At 41.9% G+C, this 19,020-nt stretch overlaps 1 protein-coding gene and 1 long non-coding RNA gene across 2 annotated transcripts in view; one reads left to right on the top strand and one right to left on the bottom strand.

Moving 5' to 3' along the window:
• Nucleotides 1–9,077, top strand: part of Rsph3 (radial spoke head 3) — a 36,521-nt gene extending 27,444 nt beyond the window's left edge. The window contains 6 exon segments of the mRNA XM_028772740.1: nucleotides 1,360–1,501; nucleotides 2,788–2,933; nucleotides 3,907–4,110; nucleotides 5,835–5,997; nucleotides 8,177–8,263; nucleotides 8,587–9,077. Coding sequence (XP_028628573.1) covers nucleotides 1,360–1,501; nucleotides 2,788–2,933; nucleotides 3,907–4,110; nucleotides 5,835–5,997; nucleotides 8,177–8,263; nucleotides 8,587–8,927 — 1,083 coding nt within the window. The 3' untranslated portion in view covers nucleotides 8,928–9,077.
• A 1,368-nt stretch (nucleotides 9,078–10,445) lies between these two features.
• LOC114625474 lies at nucleotides 10,446–18,871 on the bottom strand. Its single transcript, XR_003712084.1, has 3 exons — nucleotides 18,809–18,871; nucleotides 12,852–13,036; nucleotides 10,446–11,126 (listed from the first exon to the last, which is right to left on the bottom strand). It is a non-coding gene; the product is annotated as an uncharacterized LOC114625474 (long non-coding RNA).
• Between the last annotated feature and the right edge of the window lie 149 nt (nucleotides 18,872–19,020).

Below are 19,020 nucleotides of genomic sequence, written 5' to 3' on the forward strand. Positions count from 1 at the left end.
CTACACACACGCACGCGCACACACACGCGCGCACACACACAAGCGCACCTAATTAAAAATAAAAAATCGTGAAACAACGAGGGGCAGGCAGGTAGGTTAACTGAGACATGATAATGACCCTAAATGACTCAGAGGTAAATACTTAGGAAAAAGCAAGTCACTTTCAAGGTGTTTTGTGCTGTAGGATTCCTTGTGTATTACATTTTTTAAAAAATAAAATTGCTAATAAGACCGTAAGTATTCCAAATTCAAAGAAATGACAGATATGCTCATTGTTACAATCTGACCACTATTCATTGTATATGTGTGTTGAAATGTCACACTGTGACCTGTAAATATGTACAGTTCCTTTATGGTGATTAAAAATAAAAACATAGGGGCTGGGAGATGCTCAGTCAGGAAAGTGGCTGTCTTATAAGCATGAGGACTTGAGTCTGATCTCCAGACCCCACTAAAAAATGCTGGGCATAGGGTAGCACACTTGGTATCCCCGAACTGGGAAGGTGCAGATAGGAGGGCCCACTGGCCACTGGTCTAGCCTAATGGGTAGACTCCAGGCCAGTGAGACCCTGTCTCAAAGGTGGTGTTGGCATTTCTGAGGATGGCACCCAGGGTTGTCCTCTGGCCTTTATACATGTGCTTTGGCATGTGTTCTACAAGCCCACACTCACAGACATGAACTTGCACATACACAAATATACATAGTCACACACAAGATTTAAAATATTTTTATATTTCAGATATTGAAACTTTTCATTCAAAATACTATCCGATTTCCGTCTTCCTTTCATAGTTGTGTTGAGTTAAAACAGGCAGTGTTTCCAGCCCTCTGACTAGCTTATTCTGTGTACTTGAAGATGCTTTCTTTGAACTCAGAATGTTTTCTCTTTGAACTGAACTGTAAAAAAAAACAGGAACTCTATTCCATTGAATTCAGATTTATAAAAAATACTAATGGCTTTCCATTTCTTTACTGTCCACTAAAAGTTTACTGTAACAGAATACACACACATACTTTACTAGGCACCAGAGGAACTGGTGGTTAAAGTGCTTGATGGAGGGAAACTGGGGTTAGCTAGGACTCTGTACCCACGTGTCCCAGTGTGCATTGCTGTGATGTTTGCATCACCTGACCACATTCCAGCAAAGTGGCCCTCCTCACACGCTCATCCCCCCTCACATGCTCATCCGCCCCTCACACGCTCATCCCCCCTCACACGCTCATCATGCTGGCAATCATCAGGAACCATTAGCTGACACAAGCTTTGCTGCTGGCCAGGTGTGGCCTGGTCAGGGGCAGCAGCTATCTGCTTTGAGAAGTGGTGTCTGGTATTTCTAAGCCTTATCTGTCCCTCTCAGCTTGGACAGCCTGATCCTCTAGAGCTTCAGCAACAGCAGCAGGCCAGGAGAAGGGCTCTTGCCAGAAAACGCGCCCAAGAGCAGCTCAGACCACGGACGCCTGAGCCTGTGGAGGGCAGGAAACATGTGGACGTGCAGACAGGTACATGGTCACGCCCCTGGCATCCCAGTCAGCTAGCTGCTCATGTCAGTCCATTGGAGCTTACATTTTATTTCCTTTAGAATATTTCCATATCCCATGTGTTAGTCCATCCCTCCCCGTTTTATGGTAGGGAAGTCTGTTTATAACATATAGATCATATATCATTATAGTGTCGGAAGTACTAGGAGGGAGGGATTCGGATTTGACAAAAGTTTCCTGACTACAAATTCTCTCAGCCCTTTCCACGTATTATGCGTCTTTCTTAGTGCAGGTGACTGTTGCCATGGTAAAACACCACCACCAAAGCAGCTTGAGGAGGAAAGGGGTTATTAGGCTCACATTTTCACGTCGTAATCTGTCTCTGAGCTAAATCCTGACAGGAACTCAAGCAGGTCCTGGAACCTGGACGGGTGCTGCTTACTGGCTTACATCCCAATGGCTTGCTCAGCCTGCTTTCTTACAGAACCCAGGACCACCTTCCCAGGGATGGTACCACCCACAATGGGCTGGGTCCTCCCTTGTCAATCACTAATTACTGTTTACTGTTGCCTCTGGCCCTTTACCTGTTACCCGCTTGTGTTAAAAAGAGTATGTGACAAGTAACTCTGATCCTTCTTACACGTGAGGAGAGTAAGGGCAGAGAGCTATATCTTGGCTGGATCCTGTATTCAGTGTTCAAGTTCTTCACATGGTGCACATCGCCCTGTCTCATCAAGGTACTCATGGGACACATGCCTGCACCTGTCTGTTTCTAAACTCTGCATAAGGAGAATACCAAAGGTGGTTTGGTGCATGATTCTTAAAATTCCCAGCCACCTAACACACTTACAGCTAATCCTGTTAAAGATGCAGTCTCTTACAGGGGCTGTTAACTTTGCATCTCAGACACCTATGGTCTCATGTTCTCCTTCAGTCCCACTTTACAGTGAAAAGTCCAGGGTGTTTCAGCCATGACGAATGTTCTTAGCTCACTGAGTAAACTGAGCCCCACATTTGAGCACTTTCATTCTAAGATTTATTTTCTAATCCATTTAATTTGGTATCATTTTGGTTTAGGAGTTTATTTTGTTGTTTTGAGTGTTGAGCTTACACTCACTCTTGATCCTGGGTCGGCCTTAGATGCAAGGTCCTACTCTCTCAGCATTTGAAGTGCTGAGATTTGCAGGCATGTGCCACTATGCCTGGTAACTTAATTCTGTTTGGGGTAAGCTGACATTTCAAATACACGTGTGTCCCAAAAATAGACCATAATTAATTGTAAGCTCTGTACATAATGTTCTTTCTAGAATTATACCTTGAAGAAATTGCTGACCGCATAGTTGAAGTCGACATGGAATGCCAGACAGATGCATTTCTGGACAGACCACCAACACCCCTCTTCATTCCCGCCAAAACCGGCAAAGATGTGGCCACTCAGATCCTAGAAGGAGAGGTACAGCACATCCTTTTGCTTCCCTCTGTCTTGAAAAATGACGTAAAAGTAGGCTGAGGTAGAGCTTGACAGAGGCAGAGCCATGTCACAGTCAGACTCAGTTTTTAGATTTCTTTACAGATATTATACCTATGGCAGTTTTATCCTGTAGTACCAAGAAGTGTTTTCAAGTATAATATTTTGATTGTTCCTAGTTTCTGGTGAAAAATAAATTCATTACAAACATTTTTACACATTCAATTTTGCTTACATGTTTGCTTAATGTGTGTACCTAAGATTTGCACCAAATAAGGAAGAGGACTACCCTTTATCTAAGAGATTCCACTGTCAGTGACTCCACAGGTCACTTGTGGAGTGCATAACTTTTATGACGGAACTGTATGTTTAAGAACTCTGGACGACATTTTCATCTCCACGTGGAATGAGTGCATGAGCAGGCCAGTTGATGGAATTAAAGTCAGTGACTACATGAGTGAGGAGGTGGGGAAGTGAGAATAAAGAGACTTGAGAAACTCAGTGAAGTTCGGAAAAGGAAGGAAGAGTTCAAGCTCTGCAGAGAAGTGTTGACTTGCTAGACTTGGGTCACTTCAGATGGACACTCTTATTAGTCCTTAGTTCATTCAACTGTCATTTTTAAGAACAGCCAGTCAGTGTTTAGCAGCAAACAGACAATATGAAGACAGGACGCTGACCTTTAGTTTCAGAATTCCAGCTTAAAATTGGTAAGTGTTAGAGTTCACGTTGATAAACATGGATTGCCTTGATTGTTTTAGCTTAATAGATTTTGCCTGTAATCAGAGTGTTCCTCTGTGTGCCTTGTAGGGTTGTTTTGAGAGTTAAAACACACACAGTGGCAGTAGGTGTCTGACCCACAGGTGACACGGTGGCAGTCTCCCATTGTCATCCCCCTTGACATTCTTATCTCACGTTTGGTTCAGGATTAAAATTTTGTTTGCTTTCTTTTGTGTTTAAGCTTTTTGACTTTGACCTTGAAGTCAAGCCAATGTTAGAGGTTCTGGTGGGGAAGACGATTGAGCAGGCCCTTTTAGAGGTGACGGAAGAAGAGGAACTAGCCAACCTGTGGGCCAGTCTGTATGCCTATGAAGAGATTCGCAATGTCGAGCTGGCTGAAGTGCAGCGACTAGAAGAGCAAGAGAGAAGGCACCGCGAGGAAAAGGTGCAGCTGTCTGTCTGTCTGTCTGCCTGCCTGCCTGCCTGCCTGTTTTGGTCTTTTACTTCCTCTCTTACTTCTTTGGGATTGATGCCAGAGCCTTGCATATGCTGGGCCCATCCCCTACATACTATACCCAAAACTGTTCCTTAGTCTCTTAGCCACTTAATACATTATGTCCAAATTTACATATAGCATACCATGAAGCCAGTAACCTTCTTACTAACTAGTCATTGCTGATATGAAGAGCACAGCATAGTGAGGCATGCTCCTGTGACAGAGACTTACAGTCTGTGTTGCTCAGGTCTCCTGTAGATCACAGATCTCGCACTTGCATTTTGTAAATTCTACCTTCTAATGAAAGGCAAGTTCCTCTCTTACGTGCACCCACCTGGATGGCCCTCTTAAATGTCAAGAGCTTAAAAGGAGCACTAGAGAAAGAATACCTTCATTTGCCATCATCCAATAGCAGCAAGAGAAAAGGAAGGAAAAAGGCAGGAAATGCTAGGGCTCATGGGGATGGATGGTCAGCAGATACCTGAAGAGAACGTTCAGTCTGTTTCCCGGTGGATAGGCCCTTGTTTTCAAATTATGTTTTATGAATCTTCAATAAGAAAAGTTTAATTACTCATTTTAATAAAATGTATAAATAGCCTACAGCTAGAAAACTCTACACTCAATTATATTTAAGGATCTTTCTGGTATTGACAATGGCTGTCAGTCTTTCTTACATACTGAGTAGATAAAAGGTAGTGCCAGAATACTTAAACCAGTGAGAAGTCTTTCCCAAAGAGCCCAAAGTACTGTGAAGAGAAGTACATTTGTAGGAAACTTCAACTAAATATGACATAATCAGCTGGTTTTATATTTTCTTCCAAAATTAGTAATTGTCTATATGAGGAACATAGGGCTCTGTAGAAATGTTCTGTGCAGGTCTATGCTTGCACATATAAAATAAACACTGACTACAGAAGCTCTGTTGAGACAGCCAATAAGATATTTACAAAGTATGTGTTTGCTGTCAGGAAGTAGATCATGGAAACAACTAGAATATAAGTTATCTAGATCCATATTTGTTTTTAAACCTTGAGTGTATATTATTTGAAGAATATGCTAATGCTCCCACTTTTATACAAGCATATAGAAACACATTCATCAGCTTTATAGGTGTCATTTGACCTAAAGTAGACAAATACACCAAAACCAAGCTGTCATAGTCTCTAAAGCCATTTTAGCCTCACTAATTCAAAGAAGTATTAAAAACAAGTCAAATCATTGGTTGATGTTCTTCAATGGAAGTTACATAAGAATATAATTTCAAATAAGTACTACTTTATGATGTCACTAATAAAAAATACATATCATTATCTGTCATGGTTGTTTTAGGCAAGGTCTTCTTGTATAGCCAGGATAGCCTTTAATCTACCATTCTCCTACCTCAGTCTCCCTAGTACAGGAATTAATAGTGTGTGCCTGCCACTGTATCCAGCCACCATCATCTTGTTGATAACGTTCTGTGTTAAACATAGAAAGTATTTTACTTGAAAATGGGTCAGGAAATGAGTTGTTTTTTCAGGGTCCTTTATTTGTAAACTCAACACCCACTAATTACTCAAATGTGTTACATTGTGGACAGACAGGCCTCCACATCCTGAACCTCATCAGTCCTAGTGCCTGAGGGAACAAAATACTCAGATCTCCATATACAGTGATATCTTTTCTCTTGGCAGGAACGCCGTAAGAAACAGCAGTGGGAGATTGTCCATAAGCAGAATGAGACATTACAAAAAATCTCAGCTCTGGCATTTGCTCAGCGATACCTGGCTGACCTTCTCCCGTCTGTCTTTGACAGTCTCAGGAATAGTGGCTACTTTTATGATCCAATTGAAAGAGGTTTGTGAAACTTTTGTTAGATTCATTGTTAGGCTGAGAATATTCTTACTGGTTCAAATTTATTTCATGTGTAAGATCACTGCCCTGGTTTTTTGTTGTTGTTGTTTTGTTTTGTTTTTGGTTTTGGTTTTTTTTTTTGTAGTCCTGGATAGCCTCAAACTTAGGATTCTCCTGCCTCTTCCGCCTCCACCACCTCTTTCTCCTCCTCGTCCTCTTCTTCCTCCTCTTCCCCCTCTTCCTTCTGGATGCTGAAAACGCAGGTATGTGTCACCATGCCTACCTCCTGACCATTTTTATTTTGAATTAGAATTTTTATAGTTCTGAAATAAAAAGTCAGCTGTAGATGTTTAAATATCATACTTTCTAAATATGTACCATTATTAGATATCAAAAGAAAAGTTTAAATATTTAAAGCAGTGTTATAACGGTGCTGATTTAGGGTGTTAGCATCTCTTACTGATAAGCAGGATTATGGAATAGAATGGCTTGATGTGAGAACATGAGTTTAGGACCCAGTTTCACTAGCTCTATGACCACCAGTTTTCTCATTTAGAAAAGATTTTTTTTTTTTTAGAAATTAAATCATAAAGTATGTGAGATTTTATGTACTGTACACAGACTCTTTCTGTTTCTGTAGAGAACCCTGTCCCTCACATATTTTGGCACAAAGTGGGTTCTAAAGTAACAGAAGTATAAGGATGAATTATTTTAAGGATCTGGAACATTCTGGGCAGTGATGGTGTATGCCTTTAATCCAGCACTCAGGAGTCAGAGACAGGCATATCTCTGAGTTCCAGGCCACCCTGGTCTACAGACCCAATTTCCAGGACAGCCAGGGCTACAGGAGGAAAACCCTGTCTTAAAGCTGCCCCCACCCCACCAAAACAAAGAAGTGTATGGTACTGGTCTTCCAATTTGCTAACAGCTACAATTACTCAAGCCTCTCCTAGAAGCATGGCGGGCAGTAAAACCTGTGATATGAACTAGTTAACCAACTTACCTAGACAAATGCATTTGATTATATTGGTTGACCTATTGTGCATAGCAAGGAATTTTGTGACTCTGTATTTAAAACTTTTGACAAATTGTGGAAAATAAGAAAAGCAATGATGCTGGTTGGCTGCTCCTACTACAGCTAGATAAATTGACAAGAGCAAACCCTGAGTCCCGTGATACAGTGAACCGACCGACGGCAGCCTGAGTCCCGTGATACAGTGAACCGACCGATGGCAGCGTCTTAGGTGACCGAGGACAGCAGTGACCTCAGTGACGCAATCGACTGGTGCCAGATGTGCACAAAAGACTAGAGGGGTCTAAGGTTCTCTCTAGCAGCCATGAGCTCAAATTACAGAAAATCAAATGGAAGCACTGACCGAGCCCCCAGGGGCAGGTAGGGTCAGGTAGTCCAGGGCACAGGCAGCAACACAGCATAGCTTTTGCCACATTCTCTAAATATGCTCTGGTTAACTTCCATTCTACTGCAGTAGAAACAGTATTTTACAAATGACGAGGTTTTCCACAGAGTGAAAACGGAGTTGGGCTCGTAGGCAGGCACAGTCTGAGCTGGGTCAAGGAGGGAGGGGAGGGCAGAGAGAAGACTGCACTGAAGTGGGATGCAAACCTGGGGACCAGCACTGCTGGAAAGAAGAACACCTCCCTCGAGGCCAGAGCCAGGTGGAAGCTGACCAGTTGAAAGGGCGTCTGAGAAGGGGCCATTCAGAAAGTACTGCAGATTAAGTCGGGGACTAAATGCTTCCGTTAGAAGAAACTTTGCTTCGACTTAAGTGGAATATTCATTGTGCAAGCACTTTAACAAGGTTGCCCACAGCAATCTACACTCTAAGTTTCAGGATGGTTTTTAGGGGCAGGCACCATATGGTTATTTAATAGGGTGATAATGAGTAGTAGTCAAATATTGAATTTCATAATATATATGCCATATTTCCAGTAGGATTTTCACTTTCAAGTTTTAAACTACGTAACAGGAAACAAAAACAAACATCACTGTTCTCTGTGACCAATGAGAGGCATTCACACAGAGATGGTCCCACTGTTCCTGCTACATTATCTGAGTTTATTTAATGTTTTATGTTGAGAAGACAGTGATGCTGAGCAGTGTTATTAGGGAAGGACACTGTAATGATTTGCAGAAATGGCTTAATGAAATTCTTTATTGCAGATATTGAGGTAGGATTCCTTCCATGGCTAATGAATGAAGTCGAGAAATCCATGGAACACAGCATGGTGGGAAGAACTGTGGTTGACAGTAAGTTACTTTATATAAAAGCCGTATCTGAGATTTTCAAGAAGTGCAAGTGAGGGACAAGTGTTAGGGATGGCTCTTAAACTTTGAGGCTATCAGCTATATTAACAAGGGCACAGTTTTCACCCTCTCTCCTGTAACTTCATTGTATATCTTTTGTTGTTGCTTTGTACATGGTGTCTTCAAAGATGGAAAGGCATAACCTGTTCAAAGCACTGATCGTTGTGTATGCTAAATGTATAGAGGCTTATAGGAAGGGGAGGCCTAAGGGATGTTTCTACCTGTCTCTAAGTATGGAAACTCAAAATGACCTCTGAACTTTTCAGTGTTGATCCGTGAAGTGGTTGAAAGAAGGATCAATGATTACGAGCGTAAGGAAGGCCCGCAGCCCGCTCAGAGGACACAAGATGTGGTCAATGGTCCTAACACAGTGACCGATCCCTCCGTGAGTTTAGAATTACAGGAGCCAACCACAGTGCCCACCCAGAAGCCAGTTTTAGACAGAGTCTCCTCACAGACAACACCATTCCAAGAAAGGAAGCCCGTGGAAGAGGGGGATCCCTTATGGCAGAGTGACCAATCAGAACTGAGGGAGTCTGTAGGGGAGGACCTGTCACAACCAGAGGGATCACTGGATCCGGAGAGCAGCTCAACATCTGGTCAGTAGTAATGCAAGTCAGGTACTAGTACGTGTGACCCAGACTTTAGAAATGTGAGACTTAGCCACCAAGGCTTTTTGTCTTGCTGGTAAACAAATCAATTATGATTAAAAAAATAAAACTAATAAAACTGACACTTTTTCATTTATTTAACAGAAGATTCAAAGGCCATGTTGTCTTACTGATAAGAATCTTGTCCACGCACTAGCTTCCCGTTACTCTCATATATAACTAGTGAGTGTATCTCTTCCTATCTTGTGAGCTAACTTTTTTTTTGGTAGGTCTCATATCTCACTGAGATAATAGGTGCTGTCAGCCATTAAGTTTGTCTTCTCTGTAGGAAACTGGTCCATTGACGCTGTAAAGAATTCCTAAGCTCATTCCTGAAGGCTGGGGTTTAAAAACTGAACCCTTGTTTGTATAAAATTAAACAGCCACCCCTCCAGCATCCGTGCTTGACAAAAGACTGCCTGACTGATCTGGACCTGTTACTTCTTGTATCTTCCTTTTTTCGTATCTCATCCACAGAGAAGTTTCAGGCAATGCCAATCAAGGCAAAGCAGTCCCCCCCTCTACACACAGCCTCTGTTGCTGGCTGGCTGGCTGGAAATGCCCAGACCTTTTGTGGGCTATTTAGGCTCATATATGATTCAACATTTAGAAAATATACATGTTTACATTGTAACTAAAAAATGTGTTGTTTACCTATCTTATTTTTTTACCAAATAGTATATCTTTCCATACTAGCTAACGTAAGTTGCTTGTCTCTTAAAAATGTTGCAAGGTGTTGTGTATTATAGAAGGCTGTAGTATATAGGGGAGTACTCGACTCTTAACTCAGCTCATTTAAAACATTTCCTGCAGTAATGGGAAGTGCAGATGACCGTCTCAGCCTTACGGCTGCTGGCAGTCACTGAAGCCTGCATTGTCACGCAGGCATTGAGTCTAGCCTTAGAATGCCAGTGGAGATAGAATCTACAGTCATGAAGTGGCATGACTATATATCTGCTGTGATTTCTTAAGACCAGTGCAAGAGTGTATATGTGATTATAAATATAAAATGAGTGCACCCAGTTCTCCATGTATTATATCACAATACTGCTTAAACATCATGGAAACTTCCTGAGTTGGGTAATCATGTTTATATTTCCATCTTCCTTTAGCTAAGTCAGCCAGCAGACATGAACAGGTACCTGCTGCATGTCGGGTACAAAGCAGGAGGTACAGACCTACGGGCACAGTCCTGAGTAAGACACATTCACGCTCTCATAGTCTCGTAGTGTTGCTGTCTTGAGTATGTGCTATGAAAGAAGTACATGCAAATGAAGACCCCAGAGCTGGGAAGTGTAGGGTGATTTACAGCAGGTAACAAATGCAGTGAGTTACTGTCACCAGAGCCTTGGCTAAGACTCCAACCTCATAAGCTTCCTCCTCTGCCCTCTGCCCTCAGGAGGCACTGACTACAAATTTGAGTTACTGCTCTGCAGAAGGTGAAACATTCAACTCATTGTTACCCACTGCTGGGCTAGGTTACCCATATTAAACAGTCTTTATTAGCATTCTGAAATCTGTAACATACTGATTTTAGCAAAAAGCCCCAAAAGTTTGATTACAGTTGTTGCTGATTATTAAAATATTTTAATCAAATTTAATAGTAAATATTAAATTATTTTCTAAAATACAAGTTACAAGTTATTTAAAATTAATTTGAAGCTAATTGCTTTTTGCAATAATTTCTTCTTCAACAATTTCATACTTGTATATAATTCATTAGAATTACTTATGTTCCACACTCTTTTATATCTCCTTCCCCCACCCTGTAAGCCCTCTCTGTCAGTCCCTACAAAACCCTTTCCCAAATCTGTGTCTGTTTTGTTCTGTGACCCACTGAGTTAATCTAGGGCCATCTGTGTAACAATGAGTTTGGAACTGTCTGTTGGAGCCTGGTGGGCTCCCCAATAGCTCTGCAGGGAGCCCCACGACCTCCCCACTTCATGACTGCAGGGCAGTCTTGTGTAGCCCCAGTAAAGATAATCACAAGCTGTTGTGAGTTCAAGATTATGATAGCTGTGTTGAATCCAGAAGGCATTTCACAGCCTTGTGTGTCTTCTAGCTCAAGTCGTCCTGCCTCCTCTACTGTACTGTCTCTGAGCCTTTGGGGTGGCGTAACATGCCTTGAGACAGACTTAGCCTTGTCATCGTCCATCCTGGAAAGAAATAGAGATGAGTGAAAGATGAGGGTACTTACTGTACCTGAGAGAAAATGAACCAGCTGGAAACAAGTATATTAAGTGAAGAGTTTGAGTTTTCATTGTTTATGAAGAGTTACCTCAGGCACACATGGGCTGCAGTAAAGAGAAGGCAGCAGGCTAAGGTTCCTTATGTGACTGGTCATAACCATAAGCAGCTGCACAAACAGGTTGATGAGTAGACACCTTCATCTCCATTGACTTTACCCACATTTGTTAAGGCTCCTTTTATGAACCCATCCCTCCTGCTGTTTCAGCTAACACTGAGATGACAGGGTAAGTGATGAATGTGTGGTCACCATACAGAGACTGGAATCATGGCATTGATCCCACATAACTAGAGAGAAGCTAGAATGTCATTTCCCTATTTAACATCATGAGGTTTGAGCCATGTGAGGGAGACTAACATAACCTGAGAGTCCCTCCAAGAACTTGCAGGAACTGGTATGAAATCTATACCCGCAAGCAGCTAACCCTTGCCTCAGAGGAGGGCTCTTCCTTTCTCAAAGTTCTCCTATGTAAAACTGGGGAAAGAACTCACTCAGTGTTTTTTTTCGTTGCCTATTTCTTTTACCCCAGCAAAGTTTTATTTTCTTATGTTGGCAAAAACATGAACCACATCATCCAGTTTTACCAAATTTTGATTCCATATGTTCTGCCTATTCTAGAAAGTTTGACGTGTTCTCCCTTAATCTTTTATTTATCTGTATTGTATAGCAAAGTAGCCTTGGCCATTTTCCTAAACATATCTAATGTGAAGCCACTCTGAGGAGCCTCAGCTCGAGCCGCATTTCCCCACTGATAGAACCATTAACCAATGCCCATCATTTCTTAACTCTCCCGCCTAGACAGCCTGGTCATTTGACTAATCTTTTAAAGTAAAGTTCAAAACAGATGTTTGTCAGTATACTGATTCATAGTTTTTAGAAAATAAGCATTTTAAATGTGTGTTCATTACAGCCTTCTAACAGTTTAGATTCTATTAATATTCATATTTACCACTAGGGGTCAGTAAAACACTGTTAACTTAAGCTCAACTTTATATGTAATTTAACGGCCATAGGAAAGCTTGGCCTGCTGATAAACTTGTGCCACAGTTTTCAGCCAGAGAGAGAAGCCATCATACCGGTAGGAAAGGGGATGTAGCTGCTGGTTGTTACGTTAAGCAGAATAAAACAGATCCAGAAAGACAGATGCCAAATTTTTTTTCTCTTACATGTAGACTTTAGCTTTGAATTTGTGTGTACACATCTATACACATCTGTTTGTGTGTCTGTGTATCTGCCTGTGTATATGTGTTTGTCTCTGTATATGTGTATACGTGTCCATGTGTCTGTGTATCTGCCTTATGTATATGTATTTATGTGTGCTTGTGTGTGAAGTAGAAAAGGAACTGAGAAGCATGGAAGTGATCTTCAGGAGACAAAGCGGGTGAGGAAAGGGGATGGAATATTGGAGAGAAGAGGGGAGGGGGGATCAGCAAGACGAGGGGGAGGAGGAGGGGCAGGGGATACAGGAGAAGACTGTAGGGAGAGGAAGGATGAGAACAGTGCATAATGACATGTTTAAAATTCCATAACAAGCAAGGTTCATTGTTTTGTGTGCTGATTTTATAACTTGTAGAGCAGTTCTTTAAAAATGTATTGCAGACTTTGGAGATCCAGACCCCCATTGACGACTTACCTTGCTCTAACATTATCTACCAACTTAGCTGGGTGCCAGACCAATTCTCATGATTGCTGTAGACTACAGTTCTACTATATTCAATGACTTCTTCAGTCTTCACCCTGGATCCTTCACAGGTGGCCATTCTGTCAGCTGCTCTCTGTTAATTACCACATCTGTCAGCTCTCCTTCACCTGTGGGTTCTCGAGTTCAAATGTAGGTTGTCAGACTTGGTGGCAAGCACCTTACATACGAAGTTACATCACCAGCCCTAATCTCTCCTTGTTCAGTCTTAACATGAGGCTGATTTTACCTCATGAGCTAGGAAACAGTTCGTTCCTGTTTAGTTCTGTCTCCCCCGGCCCAGGCAGTGGTAAGTGCTTATTCAGTTACTTGCTCTTGACATTGTGATTAGAAGTTCTTTTATACCACATTAAAAGGTATCCCAGGGCACATGTAAAGACACCCGCTATCAAGCCTGATACTTCTCGAGTTCAAACTCTGAGACCCACACAGTAGAAGGAGAGAAATGACTCCTTTAGTTGTCATCTGACCTCCACATAAGTTCTGTGGCATAAGCATTCACATACATTCATAGGTACACGAGACAGAAAAAAAATGTTTAGCGCCTTCTCATTTCTATTCTTAGTTGTAATCATTAGGAGTTCTTGATTATGATGACAGAGGCATGATTATGACAGAGGGCAAAATTTTATTATATCAGCATGCGCATATACCCCAATTAATATCTTTTCTCCCTAGGTGTTCTCTCAGCAAGATACCACTCCTCCCAGTTTTCTTCCTATGCCAAAGTTGCACAACCTCTCTCCCTCTACCCTGTAACCACTACTATGAAACTTCTACTTATTCTCATGTATCTCTGAAGCCCAGATGCTATTGGACATGTACTCTCACCACTATGGAGTACTATAAAACTCTTATTTTCTATGACTTAGGTAGCACCAACACATATCATCTATCTCAAATATATACAAACACATTGTATAGAATAGCAGTTCTCAACCTGAGGATGATGATCCTTTCACAGGGTTTGCCTAAGACCATCAGAAAACACAGATATTTACAATTCATAACACCAGCAAAATTAAGTCATAAAGTAGCAATGAAAATAATTTTAACATTGAGTGTCATTACAGCATGAGGAACTGTATTAAAGGGTTACAGCATTAGGAAGGTTGAGAACCACTGGTCTAGAACATAGAAAGAAGCTTAAAATAATGTTGAGTAAGTGCAATACCACAAAGTCCACAAGCAGTGCCTCAAACCCGCATACCTACTCTCACATATTCCTAACTATTTTGACTTGTAGATGGTAATTACACAGAAGTTAAAGGTGGCAAACAAGGGGACAAGGGGAAAGTTGTTGCCATGAGCACAGCATGGAGCCAACAGTCACAAGAGAGAAGGCATAGGAAAAGATCTCTTGTAGTCTAACAGTCTGGGCTAAAACAAAACATTCCTCAGTCCTAAACATTGTATGGTGGCACAGGACAGGAATTACCTGCCATATATGGAGGGGAACACACCACCATCACCACCACCACCACCACCACCACCACCACCACCTTGAATGCTGGAATAAGTACGTCTCAAATTTCCCTGTCTCAGTCTTGTTTCAGTCCCACAGCCCTGGAGACCAGCAGACTCCAGCCATAACAGCTGACAAGTAGCCTAGCAGCCACTGAAGGGAGCCAAATAGGCTCAATGTCCCTCAAAGCCACATTCCAAAAACACTTGTCACTATTTGACTTTGGGTTAGCTACCTGGAAAGCCCATGTTTAGGGCCTAACTTTATTTGATTTGACTCAGAGTTTGCTCATTGACAAAGGTCCTAACACCAGGTCATTGTCAATAAATAGTGTAAATCGGGAGTGAGTATAATGTGACATTTACCTAAGATGGAGGCAAGAGAGGGAGCAGTAAGAGGTGGTTAAAAAAAAATATGTGTGAGTAAGATGAGCATGGGAGCTTAGGAAACGTTGACATACTCCTGGAGTCTGCATGGAGAGTGACTGTGCGTGCTCAGGAAAGACCTGAGATAGCATGGATAACTCATCCCTCCCTGCTTGACCTTGAGGATTGATACGTAGGAATTGAAGGCATGCCCAACCCATATAGAGCCTCTCAGCAAAGGATGGAAGACCTAGTGACTCACCTTTGTCTTTAGTGGTCATCAGTCATCATGACCTGAGATCAGTTCTCCAAGACACTCACAGTGGATAGAGAGTACTCACTCCTGCATATTGTCTTCTGACCTCTCTCATGCACAGTAGCATGCACTGCCCACCCAACACACATAAGAATGGTTTGGAAAGGGATATTTCTAATATGAATTCTAATTGTTGACCCACTAACTTTACTGAGCAGATTCTAGTGGTCACACACAACAGAGAAGAGAATTTGACAGTATTTTTTGCAAGAAGGTTATTATAAAAAGTAAAATATGGGCTGGAGAAGTGGCTCAGTGGTTAAGAGCACTGACTGCTCTTCCAGAGGTCCTAAGTTCAATTCCCAGCAACCACATGGTGGCTCACAATTATCTATAATAGGATCTGATGCTCTCTTCTAGTATGTCTGAAAACAGCTACCGTATACTCATATAAATATAATAAATAAACCTTTTTAAAGGATAAAATAAAACTGCAACAAAAAACTCAAAGTAGGGGTTGGGACAAGAATCTGTCCTTCAAAATACTATGCCACCCCCCAGACAGTTATTAAATTAACAGGCTGGAAAGCCAAGGGCAGGTAAGATTCTGCACAGAGCCTTACCAACCTAAGACAGAAATGCATTGCTTTGGATAATGCATATTCCATGATGGGTAAGTAAGGCATTCTTATCAGAACGACCTAAGACAGGCTCAGTCTTGTTAATGAAATAAAAAAGGGGAAGAGGCAGAGAGCCTTTTAGGCTAGACCAAATAGGCTTCAGACATGAAAATGACATTGGGCTAGGACAGGAAAGTAGGCTTATATATTTTGGTCATCCTGATAAGTCTTTAGAAACAGTGATCACAGAAGTGTTCACAGAATTTTGTTTATTGCCTTGCTTGTTCTCTATTTGTATTTATTGTCTTGCTTGGTCCTTGACTGTTTGCATCTATTGTATTGCTAGACCCTCAACCTAGAACTGACCTGAATACTTGCATGTAATTCAAATGGTATAAAAGCAAAAAGGAGGAGGGGTGATGGGATAGGGGGTTCTAGGGAAGGGAAATGGGGAAAGGGGATGACATCTGAAATGTTAATAAATAAGATATCCAATAAAATAAAAAGAAAATGTTTGTTTTTTAAAAAATACTATGCCATACTTCAAAAAAGAAATGTTGGGGGAAAAAAAACATACAAAAATTGGAAAGTATATCCATGGAAAGGAACAAAGGTCTGTCTGCAGAAGCTGTGTGAGGAAGTCCATATTTCAGCTTACAGACAACATGACTTGAATCATCTGCATGTTCAAAGAGCTGAAGGAAGCAGTGTCTGAGAACTCGTCTGTGAGAATGTGGTCTCATCAGCTAGCAAAATCAGTGACGTCAGAGCCAGTGGGGCTGAGAATCGGCTGCTCCTCAGAGAACCAGGGTTCAGTGCCTAGCCATCCTCATGGCGGTTCACAATGGTCTGCAATGCCAGTCCCAGCGGATCTGATGCTGCCTTCTGGCCTCATCACACACCAGGCATGCATGTGGTGCACCGACATGCAAGCAAAGCACCCATCAGAACCAAGTGAAAATTCTGGTGTTCAAAAGTTCAGATTCTGAAATGAAAACCTCTCTCCGGGACTTCCATAAGCAGGTTTGATCTGTGTAGAAAGAATCCCCGAAACTGGAATTAATAAAATAAATCCACTCTGAGGAACAGGAAGGAAATGAGGGAAGGCTAATGAACAGAGTCTCAGAGACCGGCCCAAAGCCATCAGGCATACGAAGATTTGAACAGGGAATACCAGATAGAAGAGTCCAGAAGAGGATTTGAAGACACATGGCTAAAAACCTATACATGGTTGAAAGTACCAGGTTCCCTATTCAGTAGGCTTAGTGAGCTCTCCATAGAATAAAGACACCACGTGCCAGTGGCCACAGAGTTCCAAGAGACTAGGGAAATTGTGATGGTAGCAAGACAAACATGACTCATCCTGTGCATGTGCCCCTCAGATTACCAACTGACTTCATATTGTACAGACAACATGGGAGTCAGAAGGCATGAGGACATCCATGTATTCAAAGAGAAAGACTGTGAGTCAAGAATTCTGTCTAAGGAACAGCGAAACTGTACTTCAAATGTACAAAAAAATAAAACATTGCCAGATAGTAAAAAATTGATCAGTCCCAACACACCACATGGACACACTACACATACGTACACATGCTGCACACCTGTACACATGCACACAAAAGAGCTGTGACTGGTGGCCCTACCCTACAAGAAATACTAATGCTGAAATGAAAAAATAGTAACTCAGATGCATGCAAATAAAAAGCATCAATAGAAATCATATATACACATGTAAAAGACTATGCAACTTTGTGACTTTTTCTTTTGCCACTTAAGAACTACCAGTATTATAAACTACCAGTAGGATCCTAGTGTATCAAGATACAAGTTTCAGATTAGCAGTACACAGGTGGGGAGACAGAATGGTCCTAGAGGGAAATGCTCCGATACTATTAAAATTAAGCTTGTATTAGTCTAAAGTAGATTAATTCAATTAAAATGTGAACTATAATTCCCAGAACAGCCACTAAGAGAATAGTTTTTAAGGAAAATAATAAAAAGGAAGCAAAGTATTACATCGTGTAGTGGAAGACACACATTTAATACAAAAAGGCAGTAAGGGAGAAACAGAAGCATAAAAATGTGTAAGACCTGTGGAAACACAGCAAATGACAGAGGCGTCTCATAAGCAGTTACACTAAAAGGCTTACACACTCTGGCTTTCAGAAGGCCGCAACTAGAAGAGTGTAAAGTTGAACAATCCAATCATACTATCTACAAGAAACACAACTTGGCATACTTGAGGGAATCTCTGTTTACGGTGCATGCCTAGGGAAGACATGAAACTCAGACAAATACATCAAAAGTAAAGCTATGGAAAATGACACAAAGCCGGAGTCCAAACCAAAGCTGGAGCGGCTCTGCTGCCGGTAGACTGCAGTCAGACTGCATTGGTGCAGCAGACCCTTGCGGGGGTTCACACAGGGCATGTGCTTGCTTCAATTTACAGTTTGGAGGGGTTTTAGTCTCGGTCAGTGACTCCATTGTATGGGCCTGACATGAAATGTGGGGAATAGCAGGTAGCACTGGCTGCTTGCCTCGTGGTGGCCAGGAAAAGCAGAGACACAGGAGGATCTAGAGATAACTGTTAACTTGATCATTACAGATCATGTACATGCGTCGTTATACCGCCTCCTATAAATATGTAATTTAGTATACCAATTTAAAAATTGACCTATTAATAGAAAAAAACCAACATAATCTAAAGAAAAAACTGCATGCTAAGATGTCCCAGCTCCTGGGACTAATAATGGTGACTTTCAAACAGCTATTAGAAATGTCTCTGATGAAGTAAAACAAAAAGTGAAAAATAAGAAGTCCCAGCATTAATGAAAGAACCAGTTGGTATTCTAGAAGTGAAAAGCAGTGCCAGCCTCCCATTCATCCACTAAGGGATCTGAGCTCAAGGACCACTACTCTGTGAAGCCTTCCTGGGGTTCCAGCATCCAGCAGCATACACATGGCCCATGAGAAGGAAAAAAACTCATGAAGAAAAAAGATTCAAGGAAAGTTTCCTCACTGTTCAGTCAGATGCTGTGGCTGAGCAGAGCTGGGCCTTTTTGATTCCAGGAGATGAACATCTGGTCCTGCAGCCTTCAGTGGACAGGATCTACTGCAGATACAAGTGCCGTACCTTCTTTGACATAGTCAGGTCTTGGGCTGACAAGCCTTAGGACTCTTACCTGTATACCATAGGAGGCCCAGTGGCTTCTGGTGAATTCCACCAGGGTTTATTTCACTGGCTTAGGCTCTTGGCTACAGCCAGCATCTGGGCAGCTGTCCCGGCCTGCGGGTCTCAGTTATTCGTGGGGGCGAGGGGAACCAAAACCTGGAAGAGAAACGGGCGAGAGAAAGGAAGGACCCAAGCAAACGGTTGCTTGTCAAGAGCCGTGTA

This window comes from Grammomys surdaster, unplaced genomic scaffold, assembly GCF_004785775.1.
Source record: "Grammomys surdaster isolate TR1022 unplaced genomic scaffold, NIH_TR_1.0 218, whole genome shotgun sequence".
NCBI classification, from domain to species: Eukaryota; Metazoa; Chordata; class Mammalia; order Rodentia; family Muridae; genus Grammomys; species Grammomys surdaster.